This window comes from Carex rostrata, chromosome 24 (genome assembly GCF_964058835.1).
Source record: "Carex rostrata chromosome 24, lpCarRost1.2, whole genome shotgun sequence".
Lineage (NCBI taxonomy): Eukaryota > Viridiplantae > Streptophyta > Magnoliopsida > Poales > Cyperaceae > Carex > Carex rostrata.
Window position 1 is genome coordinate 5,164,176 of NC_135941.1, and position 16,750 is coordinate 5,180,925.

The window sequence follows — 16,750 nt, forward strand, 5'->3', positions numbered from 1 at the left end:
TAGCTTTACGGAGTATTAACCAGGTTGGGTTTGATTTTTTTATTTTTCATATATATTTTTTCAATTAAATATTGTTGAATCTTTGGAATATGTGCTCAGTGACGGAATCATAATATTTAATTTTGGTAGATTAAACAAAAAATGTGTAATATATGATTGGATTTTTTTAAACTCAAATTTCTACAATGATAAATTAAAATTCAACCGTTAAGTTACAACTACATATTTGATATTTTATGAAGATATGAATTATAAAAAAATAATAATTAAATTTCAATATATATAATTAAAAAATATGAATCTAATTATGCACTCTTTAACTTGGTTTTAGATTTGCCTCTATTTGTATTGGCATATAATTAGGAGTGCAAACGAATCAGATATATCCGTTCGTATCCGGATCTGTATTCGAAAATTAGATACAAATATTCAATATCCGAATATCTGTACGGATACAGATACAAATATAATTTTAAATTTTAATTATCCGTATCCGAGTAGTATATATTATGAAAAAATTAAGTTTTTTCTATTATAAAAATGGATATCCAATCCGTATTTATATCCAAAAATATAAACGGATATGGTTTACCACTATCCGATCCGTTTGCATCCCTACTCGGTACAATTATAATTTTCGAAATGACATCCATGAAATAAGTTGTCAGCATAATTACTAAAACGAATTAAATTAATTTGAGGCGTAATCTTGTAATTAACGAGATAAGTTTGTTTTTGGCTTTTTGCCAACTTATCACGAGATAAGCGGTTCCTACATACCTGCGCCCACTTAGCACTAAAGTACACATCAAATTATAATATACCAAAGCCATCAGTCATCGCCTAACATTCCTCTTCATTCAATAAACTAGGTATATGTTGCCAATTTTCTTTGATGTTTCATGTTATTAATTAATGTCCATGATGAATTGCGGACATAAAATTTGTGGGGGCGGTTTTGGCATGCAAGAAAGTTTCAATCCCGCAGAGATAATAATGTAAAAGTTGAAAAAAAATATATTAAAAAAAAAGGATCGACTAACAGTCCCCCTACTTCAGTTCCCTATCTGTCCCCCACACTAAAAGACAAAAAAAATAGTTAAAACGTGCTAACTACCACCAAAGAGCAAGATTAATGTTATTTTATTAATAGTCAAAACGTATAGTATTCATACCTATGAATTTATAGTATTCATACTTATTATCAGAACCATTCGTCATATGTAAACACGAGCTGGAGGGGACTAGTAACGACCAGGGGGACCGCTGACGTCTTGTGACAGCCTGGATTGGGGACCGCAATCGTCTGAAAGCGACATTTGCCAAGATTGGGGACCACTACAGCGAATCTATATATTATTCATATCTAAATAAAAAAAATATTCATATCTAAACAAATGAAGTATTCATACTGACGATTACGAAGTATTCATACATGTTCGAAATAATTTATACAATTCAAAATTCATTGTCAAATTCATCTCTCTCACTCACCTCTTCCAAGAAGTATTCATATCTAACATGAAGTATGCATATCTAACAAATGAAGTATTCATATTTTACTAATGAAGTACTCAATATCTAACAAATGAAATATTCATATATAACTATTCATATCTAACTAATGAAGTATTCATACATGACACTAACAATATTCACATCTGACACTAATAATATTCACACCTGCCCAGATTGGGACCAAGAAATATTCTCAACAGACTAGTATGCATATCTAAAACAATGAAGTATTCATATCTAACTAAAGAATTATTCATACTGACGATTACGAAGTATTCATACATGTTCGAAATAATTTATACAGTTCAAAATTCAAAGTCAGATTCATCTCTCTCATCCCACCTCTTCCAAGAAGTATTCATATGTAACATGAAGTATGCATATCTAACAACTGAAGTATTCATATCTAACTAATAAAGTATTCATATGTTGCACTGTGACAACCTTCGCTGGGCTAGCATGGACCCTCTCCAATGGTGCACCACGCTCTCCCCGCCGAATCTTGACGGTGCACCACGCTCTCCTCGCCGGATCTCGACGGTGCAACACGCTCTCCTCGCCGGATCTCGACGGTGCACCACGCTCGCCTCGCCGGATCTTGACCGCCATCACAACTGTCGGTGTGGGTAGATGGTGGCGAGCAGTAGAGGAGAAGAACAGGGTGAGTTTTGAGTTATGTTGAATTTTTTTTTCTTTCTAAGAGAATATTGAAAAGGATGAGTTTTGATCACGTGAGGGAACAAAAAAAGAAAATTGTTAGGGGAACAGTTAGGGGACAGATTCAAGGGGACAACATCTTTACTCTAAAAAAAAATACTCTGTTCATACTCTAAGATACAAAACATATCTTCGGAAAAAACTTCAATTATTTTATTTTTTTTATCAAAAAAATATCATTCCTGGAGTGGACCCAGGTAGACTCCAAGTCCGGACTAATTTTGTCTCTCTTAAATATTTTTTGTCCTTCTCTAAAATCTTGATATGTACTTTTGAGTTAAATTTTGGTTAAAATAAAAATAAATTTATTAAAATTCAGATTAGTAATTAAAATATTGGAAATATTCTATAAGTTAGAATATTATTATTTTTATCTAGTGCCCGATTAGCTAATGGATTTGAACTGAATTGGCTATTTAATTCCGATTTACTATTTTTTATCTCCCTGATGAAAATCATGAATCTCCCATGTACAAAGGTTGAATATTACAAAGTAAGAAAATGAATGATTGAATGTTATAGAGAAACTTATACTAAACTAATTTTTTTAAAAATAGACATGTAGACAAATTACTCGTGAAGTAGACCTGTTTTAACGTTTTGGATTCATCGTTTGAAATCGATCTCATATGTTTTAGAATTAAGGCCGCAAAGGGCTTGATGAGCTTTAAGCTCACAATGTGAGTAGAACTAGTGTATTCTTAACCTCACCAAGCCCTTCGATAGCTTAATTCCAAAACTTATCGGATTAATTTCAATTCACAAATTCAAATTATTGAAACTTATTTATTTCATAAGTGATACGTTTATATGTCAAATTTATTATTTTTTTATTAATATAGTATAAAGTTAAGCGATCGAAAAATAATGAAAATGAACACATTAAAGTAACTTATAAACTTTTATATTTTGACCACTTGAACTTATGCTAAATTAAATCCAAACTTTAAAATTTTGCAAAACTTACAAAACCTAACTAGAGCTTAACAGGCAATACATTCAGGAAAATTTCATTTCAAACTCAATACAGCATTTATATATCAAAAACAAAAGAGATATTAGCTCAAAATATACTTGGCAAGTTGGCATGGTGACTTGGTGCCCTGTTCATTTGTTACCAGACAGAGCAAGCTAGGTGGCACATGGCAATAAACAGCAATAATAGCATTAATTATTATAGTGTAATTAATTGAGTCTTCTTCCAAATTAGAGACCTACGTAACAATGACACGAGGGGGGGGGTGGGTCCCTTTTTTTTTCCCACAAGAAAATAAATATAGGAAAGAAGAAACAAATTGACGGTGGCCTTTCTTTGCTTTGAATGCAACGAGGCTTGTCTTTGCCTCTATAAGACCTTATCCAGAAATTGGCACCTACCTCTCATCTCATCTCGTCGCCTCGCTGTGCTTCATAATTGTGCATTTTTTGCGTTTATCCGGGTCATAATTGAAGAATTCCCAAAATGCCAAAAAGTTACATCAAGCAAGTTTTGTATTTGCTGCCATTGATAAGGAAATCGGCTCAAGCGTCATTACCAAGTAGATAGACCATTTGTAATAAGAGGTGAAGAGGAGCCTGATTATAGATCGTAGAAAGTATATTGATGAAATTAGTATATCTTATTTCCATCAAATATTGGCAGATCTTATATGCTCTAGAGTCGTATTTTTTATAGGATTTTTTTTTTATAGTTAATTGTGTTGTTTTTTATTATATAGATTTATAATTTTGAAAATATAAATTTTTGTGTAACCTATCGCAGAGCGGGAGGCACATCAAGGAAATGGAGTCAATTGATTTCTATTAATTTTAAAAAAAATTGTATTTGTACACAATTTACTATATTATTTAGAGTAAAATGCTATTGATACTGTAAATTAACTTCATTCACAGCACAAAAAAATTATATGATTGACTTCCATTTACATTTGACCTCCATAGTTTGAAGGTCTCGCTCTGTCCTTGACCTATTGTGTTATTTTTTTTTATTATACACAATTTTATTATTTAGAAAAAATATTTATTTGTGTTTAAAATTTGCTGAATGTAATATTTTATACTAGTCTTATTTTAAAATTAAAATTTTATTTTTTCAATTAAATATTTGTCTTTTCATAACCATGTCTATTAAAAATGAATAATCATTTTAGTAACCGCGCTACAATACCCGCGCTATAGTAATCGTGCTATAGTACTTGCACTTAGAGAAATAATATATTATGGTCCCCACTAATTATTATTCTAAAATCTCAGCAGCATCATTTCTCTATGGTCCCTACTAATTATATAGTTTTTCTTTTACAATCCCCGCACTTGTTCTTGTGTCAACTTTCTATAACAAAAATAATTGACTTCATAGGAATAAATACTTCAATGCATAGATATAAATACTTTTAGTACTTAAATATTAATACTTTTTGTGTCATATGTAAAAAATATTTATATATGTATAACTTCGCAGTTATAAAATACTTTCAGTGTTATATGTAAAAAAATACTTAAATATGTATACCTTCGTAGTTATAAATACTTAGAAGATAAGATATTAACACTTAAAAAAATATTAATACTTTGATGCGTGACTTGTTATGATAATCCTTTTTGGAGTTCTCCAATCATCCCGCGTCAACCTTCCTCTAACAAAAATAGTTAACCTCATACGTATAAATACTTCAATGTATAAGTATAAATACTTTCAGTGTCATATGTAAAAAATATTTGCATGTATAGGTATAAATACTTGTACGACGAGGTATAAATACTTGCGCGACGACGAGTCTGAAAGTACGTCATCATGGATCTCATTTGAAAGAAAATATTACGTAGATATTAATAGTATGGAAAAAAAAATTAAAATTGTAGAGATTTTGCAGTCCCTGCAGGAAGTTATCTTTCTACATTTAATTTTCGGTGGTCCCCCCACGTATACAGTGCAGATACAGTGATGCAGGTACTATTATCTTCGCGCTACAGTACGCACAATAAATAATTGTTCATGTCATAGCTATAAATACTTTAATGTATATATATTAATACTTTAGGAAAAAAAATTGAATTGTGGAGTTTTTGCGATCCTCACAAAAAGTTAATTTTTTTACATTTAATTTTCGATGGTCACCCTGCGGGTAAAGTACGAATACTATTATCAGTTTCCATTAAAAATATCCTTGTTTTAACGGAAGCTGGATTAAATAAGAAAATCAAAGAAAATTGCGAGAAAGAGAGGAGAGTGTAAAATGTACACGTTTGTAATAAAAAGAATGAAATGATTTGTTTATAGAGAGACCAACCGGTTACATGTATCAACTAACCTTCAAAAAAAGGTTGGCTAGCTACTTGGCTATGTGCCTATATGCCACTAACCTTAAAAAAAAATATGTATCAACAGGAAACTAAAATATTGCTGGAATGTGCAATCTCACGGTTATAATTTGAGGTCATTTTAAAATTAAGTTATCATTAAGTAAATAACATTATTATTTTTTTTATTATTCATTATAATTAATTAATTTTGTATGCACCTTTGATCTCGTGTGAAACATTATAACATTATTTATACCATATTAAAAAAAACCCCCAAAAAACCAGGAAATTTCCAAAAACACCCGGGCAACAGAATGGTTTGACGGCTCCATTCTTGAGAGAACGCAGATTGGTTTGAAGGCCCCCAAAAATTCAAAAATGCACTGAGCTATTAAATATATTTAGATTTTTAAGGAGCCTTCAAACCAATCTGCAGTCTCCCAAGAATGAGGTTTCCAAGCCATTATGCAGCGTGAGTGTTTTAGAATCCCCATAACTTAGAGTTTTTTTTTTTTTTTTAATATGGGATAAAAAAAATTCCGGTACATCCTCGTGAAGAAATATAAATAACGACTTTAATTATCATTTAGATATTTAATATTCAAACACTAATGTATAAAAATTATGGAGGAATAGGTTCTTATTCGTGTTAACAAAAAAATAAGTAGTCAATCCATGCCCCAATAAAGTATTGCTAATAAAAACCAAGTCAAATTAGCCGTGACAAAGCAGATAAAACAAACTATTATGTTTGAATTATTTACTAGTATCTAATAAGTACTTTTTAAAAAATAAGGTAGGTCCAATAAGTCCTAAATTAAATAAAAATTTATATGCACTCCATCTCAGTATAGTGGAATTAATCATTATAATTATCAAAATAATTTTATTGCAATATAATATGTTTTGGGTCACCCATGTACTTTAAGCAAACAATCCTTGTAAAAAAAATACTCAAGAAATCAATGCACGTTCTAAATTTAATAATCCATACATAATTTTTGCTCTGTAAAGTTGATTGAACTCCAAAATAATTAAGAACTTATTTGATAAAAATACTAAATAATATTAAAATGGAATAATTGAAAGAATGGTGGAAAATACCAGTCTTGATAGTATTGCGCTCGTGATAGTCAAATATGAAATAAGAACGAAAGTAGTGCATTTTCTATATCTTCTATTCTCTACTCTTTTTGACTTTCTTCTTGTTTCTTAGAACTATTAAATAGTGTTCTTCCAATAATATTGCATGTCAGTCTTGTAATTTATACTCTCTTACGGGTCTGTATCAGATTCGTGCGAACAAATTTAAAACTTAAATAAATTTAATTGGCTCCACAAATCTAAACTATTCGCGTGAATTCGGACGTGAATCAGACGAATCAGACGGTTTAGATCCAATTTTGAACGAGCTTTTGTGAATCTAAGTCTCCTTAGTCCTGACTCATCACATTATAACATGACCATTACCTGCAGTAAAGAATCAAAACTCTGCAAATAATGCACCATGCCTACCTTATCTTAGTACGTATCCTCTGAGATATCTCAACTTTTGCGTGGCCGACGTGTCCGGTGCCTATTCGGGGGTGATGTAGGGGGTCAGTGTCACGTGCGCTTTGAGATTCGTGTAGAACATATTCAAACGGTTAGGATTTTCTATAAAGTCACGCAAAGTTTGAGATATCTCAGAGGATACGAATTCTACCTTATCTCCTGATCCTCTCATTAAATACCCAACTACTAACATGTACCACCTTGTTTTCCATGTTGCATTGTTGCCACTAAATTTCTCCTTTGGGGCTTCGTAGTGCGTTTTCACCCATCATAGCTAGCCATTATACCTGTATAGCATTAGCATATCATTACATGAACTCTAAATATTAAATAATACTTCAACTTCAACACAATGAAATGAAGAAAATCAAACAAGACATCATTAGCATTTTCTAAAAAGTCAGAAGATCATAATGCTTACCTTAATCAGAAAAGCACTATCTAAAATAATTAACTAATAGTTTTGTCTGTGTCATCCCTTTCGGATAGAAAGTAATTAAAGAGATCTTCAGTATTTATAAAAAAGTAAAATAAAAAAGAGAAGTAAAATCGAAGGAGATTTGCTACTATTAATTATTTAATTCCTTTTATTCAGAAAGAGGCGTGTCATTTTCGTTTTTTTAGCTCCAAGTTAAGCAGCGAATCAAAGAACGCCGCATCACCGTAAAGTAGAAAATCGTAAAATTCATACGCATGTAAGCGATTTCCATATTTCCAATAAAACAGCAACAGAATCTCATTAAATAAGTTCCTCTTTTTGGTGGCTCCAAGTTAACCAGCGAATCAAAGAACGCCGCATCACCATAAAGTAGAAGATCGTAAACTTCATAGGCGTGTAAGCGATTTCCATATTCCCAATAAACAGCAATAAAATCTCATTAAATAATTGGAGTCCGTATCCCCCCAGGTACCTGAGATGCAATTAATAAAAATGGACAGTCCAGATTAATTCTATCCAGGCTAAACTCAATCCGGTAGCTGTTGAGGCTAGGGCCTGCTTTGAGATTCGTGCCAAGTGAAATGAATGGTTCAGATTCACAACTTGCACCTCAGGTACCTGGGGTGATGCGGATTCTAAATAAGTTCCTCTTTTTGGTGGGCCCAGTGCACAGTGCATGATTACATTTCGCCTGAAATCGCTATTTTACTGCCGCGTCTCTCTATGAATTGAAAGGGGTGTCTGCCTCGAAGAAAAAAGTTAAAACGGTGGCACCGTACCGCACCGACTCGTGTTTTTTCCCCAAACTCTTTTTCTCCGAAATTTGACGCGAAGTGTGGTCCCTAAATATGCGAAAAGATTACGACTTTGCGTTCAAAAGCAAGAAATCCAACTTTTAAACCCGAGGAAGAATTTAGAGCGCCACCCGCGAGCCAACTACTAATACGTACTCTGCCTTCTCAGTTTCTCTCCCTCCCTCTGTTCTTCTTTCTAGCGCCTCTACTGAGCTCTCTTCGCCTGTTGGTACTTATTTTTCTTTTTCTTTTAGATGCTTTGAAAGATTGAACTGGATTTGGGTTTTTGGCTCTTTGTTTTTGGGTAATGCTTGAACTATTTCGCATCTATTGTCGTTAATCAGTAATAGTTCCCTAGTTCTGAACTTCTCAAAGATTTCTATTTTGTTTGATGGCATTTGTTTTTAGTTTAAATGTCGTCTTTTTACTACCCTATACATCGATAAAAAAAAGTTTGTTTTTTTCGAAAGATTTGGCATTGGATTCTGGATTTGTGCGGCGCTGTTGGTTTACACTTTACACTATCTGTGTTCTAAATCTAATAGAAGCTATTTACAAAGGGCTTTTTGTGCTCATAAAAAAATTCTCTTTCAACCCGACATTTATTTCTTTTGAAGGTAACTGGAAATCTTCAGTTAATCGTAAACAGTTTTTCTGTTTTCATTTTATTGAAAAAAGTAAAAAAAATATTATCTTCATCAATTGGTTTCGTAAAGATTCTGATTTCTGACACAATGGTTTTTAATGTTCAGATGAGGTGGCCAGACAGGTTGACATGAAAGGACTGGTATTAGCTTTGCTTCCTTCTTCTCTAGAGAATCGGCACCGTCTTGACGATTACAGGTACTCCTATTGCTGTAGCATGTGCTTTCTCATGTTGTGTAAAGATTTTTATCCCGGTTTTTATGTTACTTTTTTTTTTTTTTTTAACTTTTCTTTGAATTTAGCTTCAGAAGCTTGTAAATGCTCATTGTATTATTCTTCTAAGATATTTAATTTCTAACCTAATTACTTCTCAATGAAGTCAGTTTTACATCTTACAATTGAAATAATTTTTTGAAGTATAATTTAATTACTCTATGTTAATTTTGTAAATTATCATGAAGGCAAGGTGAACAATATATGATTTGGAAATAATCTTTAGACCCATAAAAAAATGTTTCTTTAAATAGATATGACAGTTTGGAGAAAACAAGGAAAAAGAACAACATCGTTTATGCCCTTTTGATTTCTTTTGTTTATGGTAGAATTGCAGTAGTAAATGCAGTTATTTTTTTAATCTCCTTCATGCACTTGAGGATGTCAATTCTCTATATAGGTTTTGATCTTCATGTCGTTTTATTTCTTTACCAACCGAACAGAAAGAAATTAATTTGATTAAATGATGAAAGGGAAATTGTCACAAGATTACATAATTAATGCGTAACACAACAATCAACTAACTTGCTGACTATGGTGGTCTAGTTCAATTTTCACAAAATTGATACATGATGCTGCTACAGTCACTATCTTTATCTAACAGCTTGCAAATCTTATTTTTGAAGGTCCCATCAATTAAATACTGCTAACCTCACATGTTACAAATTAAACGAAATATTTGGTCAAAATTTTATACTTGTCATATTTAAAATGCGTTCGTTACTATTATAGAATCTGTTACCTGTTTATTCTCTGTAGTTATTTTTTTTAATTCATGTTTTTTTTTAATTATTCAGGGAAGATGATGACACAAGCAAGAAGAGGGGTCAGAGAGGAGGGGTATTAAAAGAAATAGAGAGATTGAATCTTCTAATTTTGGAACAGCGTTCAAATTGCAAATTTCAGCCCCTAAAAGTAGTTCTTTTCTCCCTCATATGCGTTGCTTTATTGACCTTCATATGCTCTCCTTCTGTTCATCAAGAGCTCCAACTTCCCTCTAGCTCTAGGTAATTGATTTAGGAATGATTTTACATATGCTGCAGAAAATTCGTAGTGATGTAGATTCTTGCAAAATGAGAAATATCTCTAAAGCATACAAAATATGTCATCTCCACCTCATATAATAATAGTATACTGACAATTAGTGAGGAGAGCGACATCTTTGGAGAAATAGGGATGAAAAAAGTGTGTAGGGTATTTGTTACTTTTATTTGGGCATTATCTTTCTTATCTTCTATAGGAGCTGCATGATATTTACCTGTTATTTTTTATTTTAATTTTTTATATTTCAGCTGTAAGAATTGTTGTACACAAACAAATTGCATATTTATAAAGTTCAGTAAGATTTTAGGCTGGTTGCTTACCCTCCAGAAATAATGGGCCCAATGAAATTGGTTTAATTAGCGGGCCTCCTTGGACTCAGCCCAAGTAATTTAAGTTCAAAAGTTGGTTAATTGTTGCAAGCAATGTCTAAAACTTCAGATGTCAAAATGCAAGTCATAATTGTGCTTATCATTTTTTTAGTGCTCTTGAGTGTTAACTAAGTTTCTAATTTAATGCCAGGTTTGTAGATGTAGGCTGGATATGGGATCGGCCCCTTATTGACCCGAGATACATATCAGACCAAAAAATTGAATGGCACGATCTTTTCACTATCATTGATCCAATCTTGTCTCCTTCAAAAACCAATCCGCTAAAAGTAGCCCTTTTAAATTTCAACTTTACCGAGACCCGGTACTGGTCTCACAGCATTCCGAACTCCCATATCTCAGCCATAAAACTTGATCCATTACCTAACTCCATTACATGGAAAACCCTATACCCAGAATGGATTGATGAGGAAGAATTGACCGAAATACCCTCCTGCCCGACCATCCCCGATCCAGTTCCACCCAGAAAACAAGGGTCAGGGTTTGACCTTATAGCAGTCAAACTGCCATGTGACAGGTCAAGTACATGGTCTAGGGATGTGGTGAGACTACATTTGCAATTGTCAGCTGCTAAACTGGCAGTTCGTTTTGGATCAAGAAGCAATAATGCAGATAAGAAGCATAAAAGAGTGCATGTGCTATTTGTCACTGATTGTTTTCCCATACCGAATTTGTTCAAGTGTAAGGATCGAGTTAGAAGGGAAGGCAATCTTTGGCTGTACCAGCCTGATTTGACAATGCTGAGACAAAAAGTAAGACTACCAGTTGGGTCATGCAAGCTTGCTGTACCACTCAAAACAAAAGGTTTGTTTTTGACTCATCAATTTTTTTATGTTAACAATTTCTTGTATATCCTTGAAATTATTAAATGTCATCTGGATTTTGGCAAGATTAGATGCATTTCTGTTCCCCTATATTTGTTTTTATTTTTTGAATCTAGGTTATGACCATTACCTTTTAGATCTCTTATGAGAATTGAACCCACATCTGCATTTCAGAACTATTTACTAATGAATAACAAAAATAGACTTACATATATTTTACTTATGCAGCACGGCTATATTCAGTTGACAAAAGAAGGGAAGCATATGCAACAATACTGCATTCTGCTCAGGCGTATGTTTGTGGGGCCATTGTAGCAGCCCAGAGTATCCGACGAGCGGGCTCCACACGGGACCTCATCATCTTAGTTGATGAGACAATTTCAAGTGAACACCGTGCCGGGCTGGAGTCTGCCGGGTGGCAGGTTCGCACCATCATACGGATCCGTAACCCGAAAGCAGAGCGTGACGCATACAATGAGTGGAACTACAGTAAATTTCGGCTATGGCAACTCACTGACTATGACAAGATTATTTTTATAGATGCCGACATGCTTATTATGAGAAATATTGATTTCTTATTTGCCATGCCAGAGATAACGGCCACAGGGAATAACGCAACCCTTTTTAATTCTGGTGTCATGGTAATCGAGCCATCGAACTGCACCTTTGAATTACTGATGGAGAACATAAATGATATTCAATCATATAATGGTGGCGACCAAGGTTATTTGAATGAAATATTTACATGGTGGCACCGTATTCCGAGACACATGAATTTTTTGAAACATTTTTGGGAAGGAGATGAGGAGAGTACAAAGGCCAAAAAGAAGTGGCTTTTTGCGGCCGACCCGCCAGTGCTGTATGTATTGCACTATTTGGGGCTAAAGCCATGGCTTTGCTTTAGAGATTATGATTGTAATTGGAATGTGGATTTTATGCAAGAGTTTGCGAGTGATGAGGCGCATGAGAGGTGGTGGCGCGTGCATGATGGCATGTCAGATAATTTGAAAGGTTTTTGTTTGTTGAGATCGAAGCAGAAGGCGGGGCTGGAGTTTGACCGGCGTCAGGCTGAGAAAGGGAACTACACAGATGGCCACTGGAAGACAGAGATAAAAGATCCGAGGTTGAATATTTGCTTCGAGAAGTTTTGCTTCTGGGAAAGTATGCTTTGGCATTGGGGTGAGACCAATGGAACGAGTCCAGTGAACTCGGTTAAGCATACTTTGTGATGACTCGATTTGTAAGTAGAATTATAGGAATGGTTCTAGTTCTGATAGAGATTTTATAGCAGTTTATCAGAGATATATGTACCTTTTGTAAAGGATATTGGGTTAATAAATAGTTACGGAGCAGAGAATTTTTTTTTTTTTGGGTATTTGCTGAACTGTGTTGGGAACTTGGGATGAGAGAAATTCAGTACAAGAGATTTTTTTTTTATTTTGCAGGGAAGTGGGGTGTGTCCAATGCCTACTCGGAATTGTTCGATTCGCTTTGTGATTTGTGCGTGCTGCTTCAATATTTGTGTGGATCAAGCGTGTACAAATTATGAAGTGAATCGGACAAGGCATCTGACGCACCTTGCTTCCTTAAGAATAATACTTTTATTGCCAGAATTTCATGATTCAATTTTTGCCACTGATACTATAGTTTAAAAGGCGGTCTTTTCTTGTTTGCTCCGGCAACAGGCTATTATTATTGCAAGGAGCCGAGGATCGGAATTTTTTTTTATAAACCATAATTAGGAAAAGGTTTTTTTAATGAAATCAACATGATTATTTTTTTTATAAAAAACATAAGAATCGAAATGTCATTTCGATTTAAAAAAAATATATATATATAGAGAGAGAGTGGCTAATATCAAAACGTTTGCACTACGCCTCCCATGCAACCAAATTATTTTCTGATTTTTAAAGTCCAAATGATTGATTCGAACCGTTAGATGTGTTCTTCGTATTAAAATGTGCTTGGAGACCAAATTTTACATTTTTTGGAATTTTTTTACTATTTTTAAGCCACTTTGAAAATCGCTAATCCAACGGTAGCTTCTGATTTTACTGTTTGGTTAAACCACATTTGGATCAGCGATTTTCAAAGTGACTTAATAAACAGTAAACAAATTTCAAAAAATGTAAAATTTGGTCTCCAAGCACATTTTAATATGGAGAACACATCTAACGGTTCGGATCGATCATTTGGACTTAAAAAAAATTGGAAAATGACTTGGTTGCACGGGAGGTGTGGTGCAAACGTTTTGATATTATATATATATATATATATATAGATGGGCTATGGTGCATTGCAATGCATGGAGGGATTTGTGCATTGGACCATAAATCTAAAATTCAAAATCCAAATGGCCGATCCAAACCGTTCATCTTGTTCTCCATATTAATATGTGCTTGGAGACCAAATTTTACATTTTTCTGAATTGTTTTACTATTTATTAAGTATTTTACAAAATTGTTGATCCAACGGTGGCTTAACAAAACAGTAAAATCAACAGCCACCGTTGGATCAACAATTTTGTAAAATACTTAATAAATAGTAAAAAAAATCAGAAAAATGTAAAATTTGGACTCCAAGCACATATTAATATGGAGAACAAGATGAACGGTTTGGATCGGTCATTTGGATTTTGAATTTTAGATTTATGGTCCAATGCACAAAATCCTCCATGCATTGCAATGCACCATAGTCCATCTCTCTCTCTCTCTCTATATATATAGTAAGGCTACGGTGAGTTGCGAAGTAAAACACGTTTTTACTTCATGCAATATCTTCATTTTCAAAGTTTAAATAGCCGATCCAAACCATTAGATGTTTAGTCTATATTAAAATATGCTTGGAAACTAAATTTTACATATATTTTTTTTATTTGGAACCGAAATGGCAATTCGGTTTCAAGTATTTTTACAATTTTTTCACATATTTTTTTTCTCGAAATCTGTGAAAACGGCTAGGACCATTTCGGTCTAAAAAAAAAGAGGACCGAAATAACATTTCGGTTCTTATGGATTTTGTAAAAAAAAAAAAATAATCATGTTGGTTTCATAATTTTTTTTTTCTAATGTTTATAAAAAAAATTCGATCTAGATATTAGCCTAATAAGAATTATTAAAGATTCCTGTTTTCCTAGATGTGTAAAATCAACTCCCGTCTCCACTCTCCACTGTCCTGGTATCATTAGTTGGCAAAAATTAGGCATTGACAGAAGCACGATGCAGAGACATGATAATATGATATCATCTTAGTTCTCTTATCTTCTTTACCAGACAGAATTGACCCATTTACCCTCCAACTTGAATGAACATATCTCCTCAATAAATGGCGTATTTAAGAGTGCACAGCATAGAGAGGTCGCTGTCAGATCTAAATGTTACGGTCGAATCAAGTCCAGCTGTGATGCTAAATATGTCAATTCCTGGGGAGAGGGGGGTGTCCGATGGACATTGGATCAAATCCAGTTCGATGGGGGGTTTAAACCGTCAGATCTGCTTTAGGATTTGTGTGTACGGATTTTAAAGCAGACGCGAAATTGCGGGTGCGAATCCTAAAGCAGATCTGACGGTTTAAACCCCCATCGAACCGGATTTGGTCCGATGCCCATCGGAAACCCCCCTCTCCCCAATTCCTGAACTATAAAGATGTGAAATCAGAATTGAGTACCAAGCCATCCCACTCCCACCAATTATTTAATGTTTCTATAATTATTTCCTGTTTCAATCAGAAAATTCTTTCAAATGTAAGGTCTAAATTCTAAAATAAACCTGCCAAATTCCAAGAGAAAACAGCTAAGCAAGATAATGATTAGAATAGCAACGAGAACATCAATAACAATGATAATGAAAGCAGCCTTTGTTCTAATCAGTAACCACTAACATCTTTAATTAGATTAGGAATTGAATTACACACTGTATTTGTGAAATGAAAAAAATGCGGAGAAAATGACATATTCCCACAGTACTAAAAGTACCTATTCAAGGCGATGTAGTCACATGCAGCATTCGACGCTTGTCTCTTCTCATTTGTGGTGGCAAGCATCTCTGCACCGTCAGTGATTCGTTGTCCAATCTACATCAATATATATGTTGCTATTCTCGAATTCATATCACCTGGACTAACTCAGAATTATTTTTTCCCTAAAGAAAACACTCGAATTTTGAGATTAGATAGTACTGTCAGATCTGTTTTGGCACATATAAATATATAATGAATGGCCTGTGCTAGAGGGTCCGAATCCTCTAAAGTAACCCAATCTTTGGGTTTTGGATTGGAACCGTACAATTCGAATTCATCTCTCGGGATATGTGCGCTCTACTTCGGATAGATTATTGCGGATTTGAATCGGATGGTTCCGATTTAAAATCCAAAAATTAAGTTACTTCACTGGATCTGAATTCCTGTGCTGTGCTAGAGGTGTTTACACGATTAGTTTGATTAAAACCAAAGTAAAATAATCAAATGAAATTTATTTTCAGTTTTTATAAATTCAACCGAACTATTTAAATTGAATTAAATTTTAATTTGTTTGGTTGAACCGAATATAAAAAAAATAAATTTTAAAAGGTCAAAACTCAATACATACACTAATACATTAGTAATTTCATAGTAATAAATATCAAGATAACATTACACACATTGTGCAATTTCAGATAAAATATGTAGATGTTTTAAAATATTCAAACCAAAATAATAGGAATGAAGCATTTGAATGAATCAAATAAAATATAAATTATTCTCGAACTATTATAATTTGATCAGTTTAGTTTTTTAGTAAGTTTTAAAAGATCTAAATTTGAACCAACCCATTTAAAACGAAATAATTTATAAATTAAACCGAACCGAACCATTTGAACCAAATTTGTTCAATTTGGTGAAAAACCAACAAATCGGACCGTTTGAACACCTCTAGCCTGTGCATTTTGCCCAGATTTTGATCAGACGGTCCGGATCTAATCTCAAAACTCGAGTTACTTCAGAGGTCCGGACGTGCAATCTACACTCTCCTGCGTTCGGTTACGCTGGTACGAAAAATGGTGGCACCGCAGTGTTCATGGGCTTCAGACTCGGCCTATGAAATGGGCTGTTAAGAAACTCAAACTAGGCCTTGGGCAGTTATTACCAATATTAGCAATCATTAGGATAGTCACAAAACCGAGGAGCGACCAACTCAAAAACAAGTTATGCAATTAATCCGAGCTTGTGAAGTTAGCCTAAATGATTTATTATTATTGGATGCATGCATGATATACC

At 33.6% G+C, this 16,750-nt stretch overlaps 1 protein-coding gene across 1 annotated transcript; it reads left to right on the forward strand.

The window, feature by feature from the left end:
- The first annotated feature begins 8,249 nt into the window (after nt 1-8,249).
- On the forward strand, nt 8,250-12,862 carry LOC144575332 (putative UDP-glucuronate:xylan alpha-glucuronosyltransferase 3). Its single transcript, XM_078325430.1, has 5 exons — nt 8,250-8,554; nt 9,078-9,168; nt 10,041-10,250; nt 10,807-11,477; nt 11,726-12,862. The coding sequence occupies exons 2-5, from the start codon at nt 9,101-9,103 to the stop codon at nt 12,724-12,726; spliced, it is 1,950 nt and encodes a 649-aa protein (XP_078181556.1). The 5' UTR covers nt 8,250-8,554; nt 9,078-9,100; the 3' UTR covers nt 12,727-12,862.
- Nucleotides 12,863-16,750: the final 3,888 nt, after the last annotated feature.

What these genes read in the sequence shown, in the direction of transcription:
- LOC144575332 (XM_078325430.1), top strand. Translation starts at nt 9,101, where the DNA reads ATGAAAGGACTGGTATTAGCTTTGCTTCCTTCTTCTCTAGAGAATCGG. An exon ending in CAACTTCCCTCTAGCTCTAG is followed by an intron (nt 10,251 to 10,806) that starts GTAATTGATTTA and finishes ATTTAATGCCAG; the next exon opens with GTTTGTAGATGTAGGCTGGA. An exon ending in TGTACCACTCAAAACAAAAG is followed by an intron (nt 11,478 to 11,725) that starts GTTTGTTTTTGA and finishes TTACTTATGCAG; the next exon opens with CACGGCTATATTCAGTTGAC.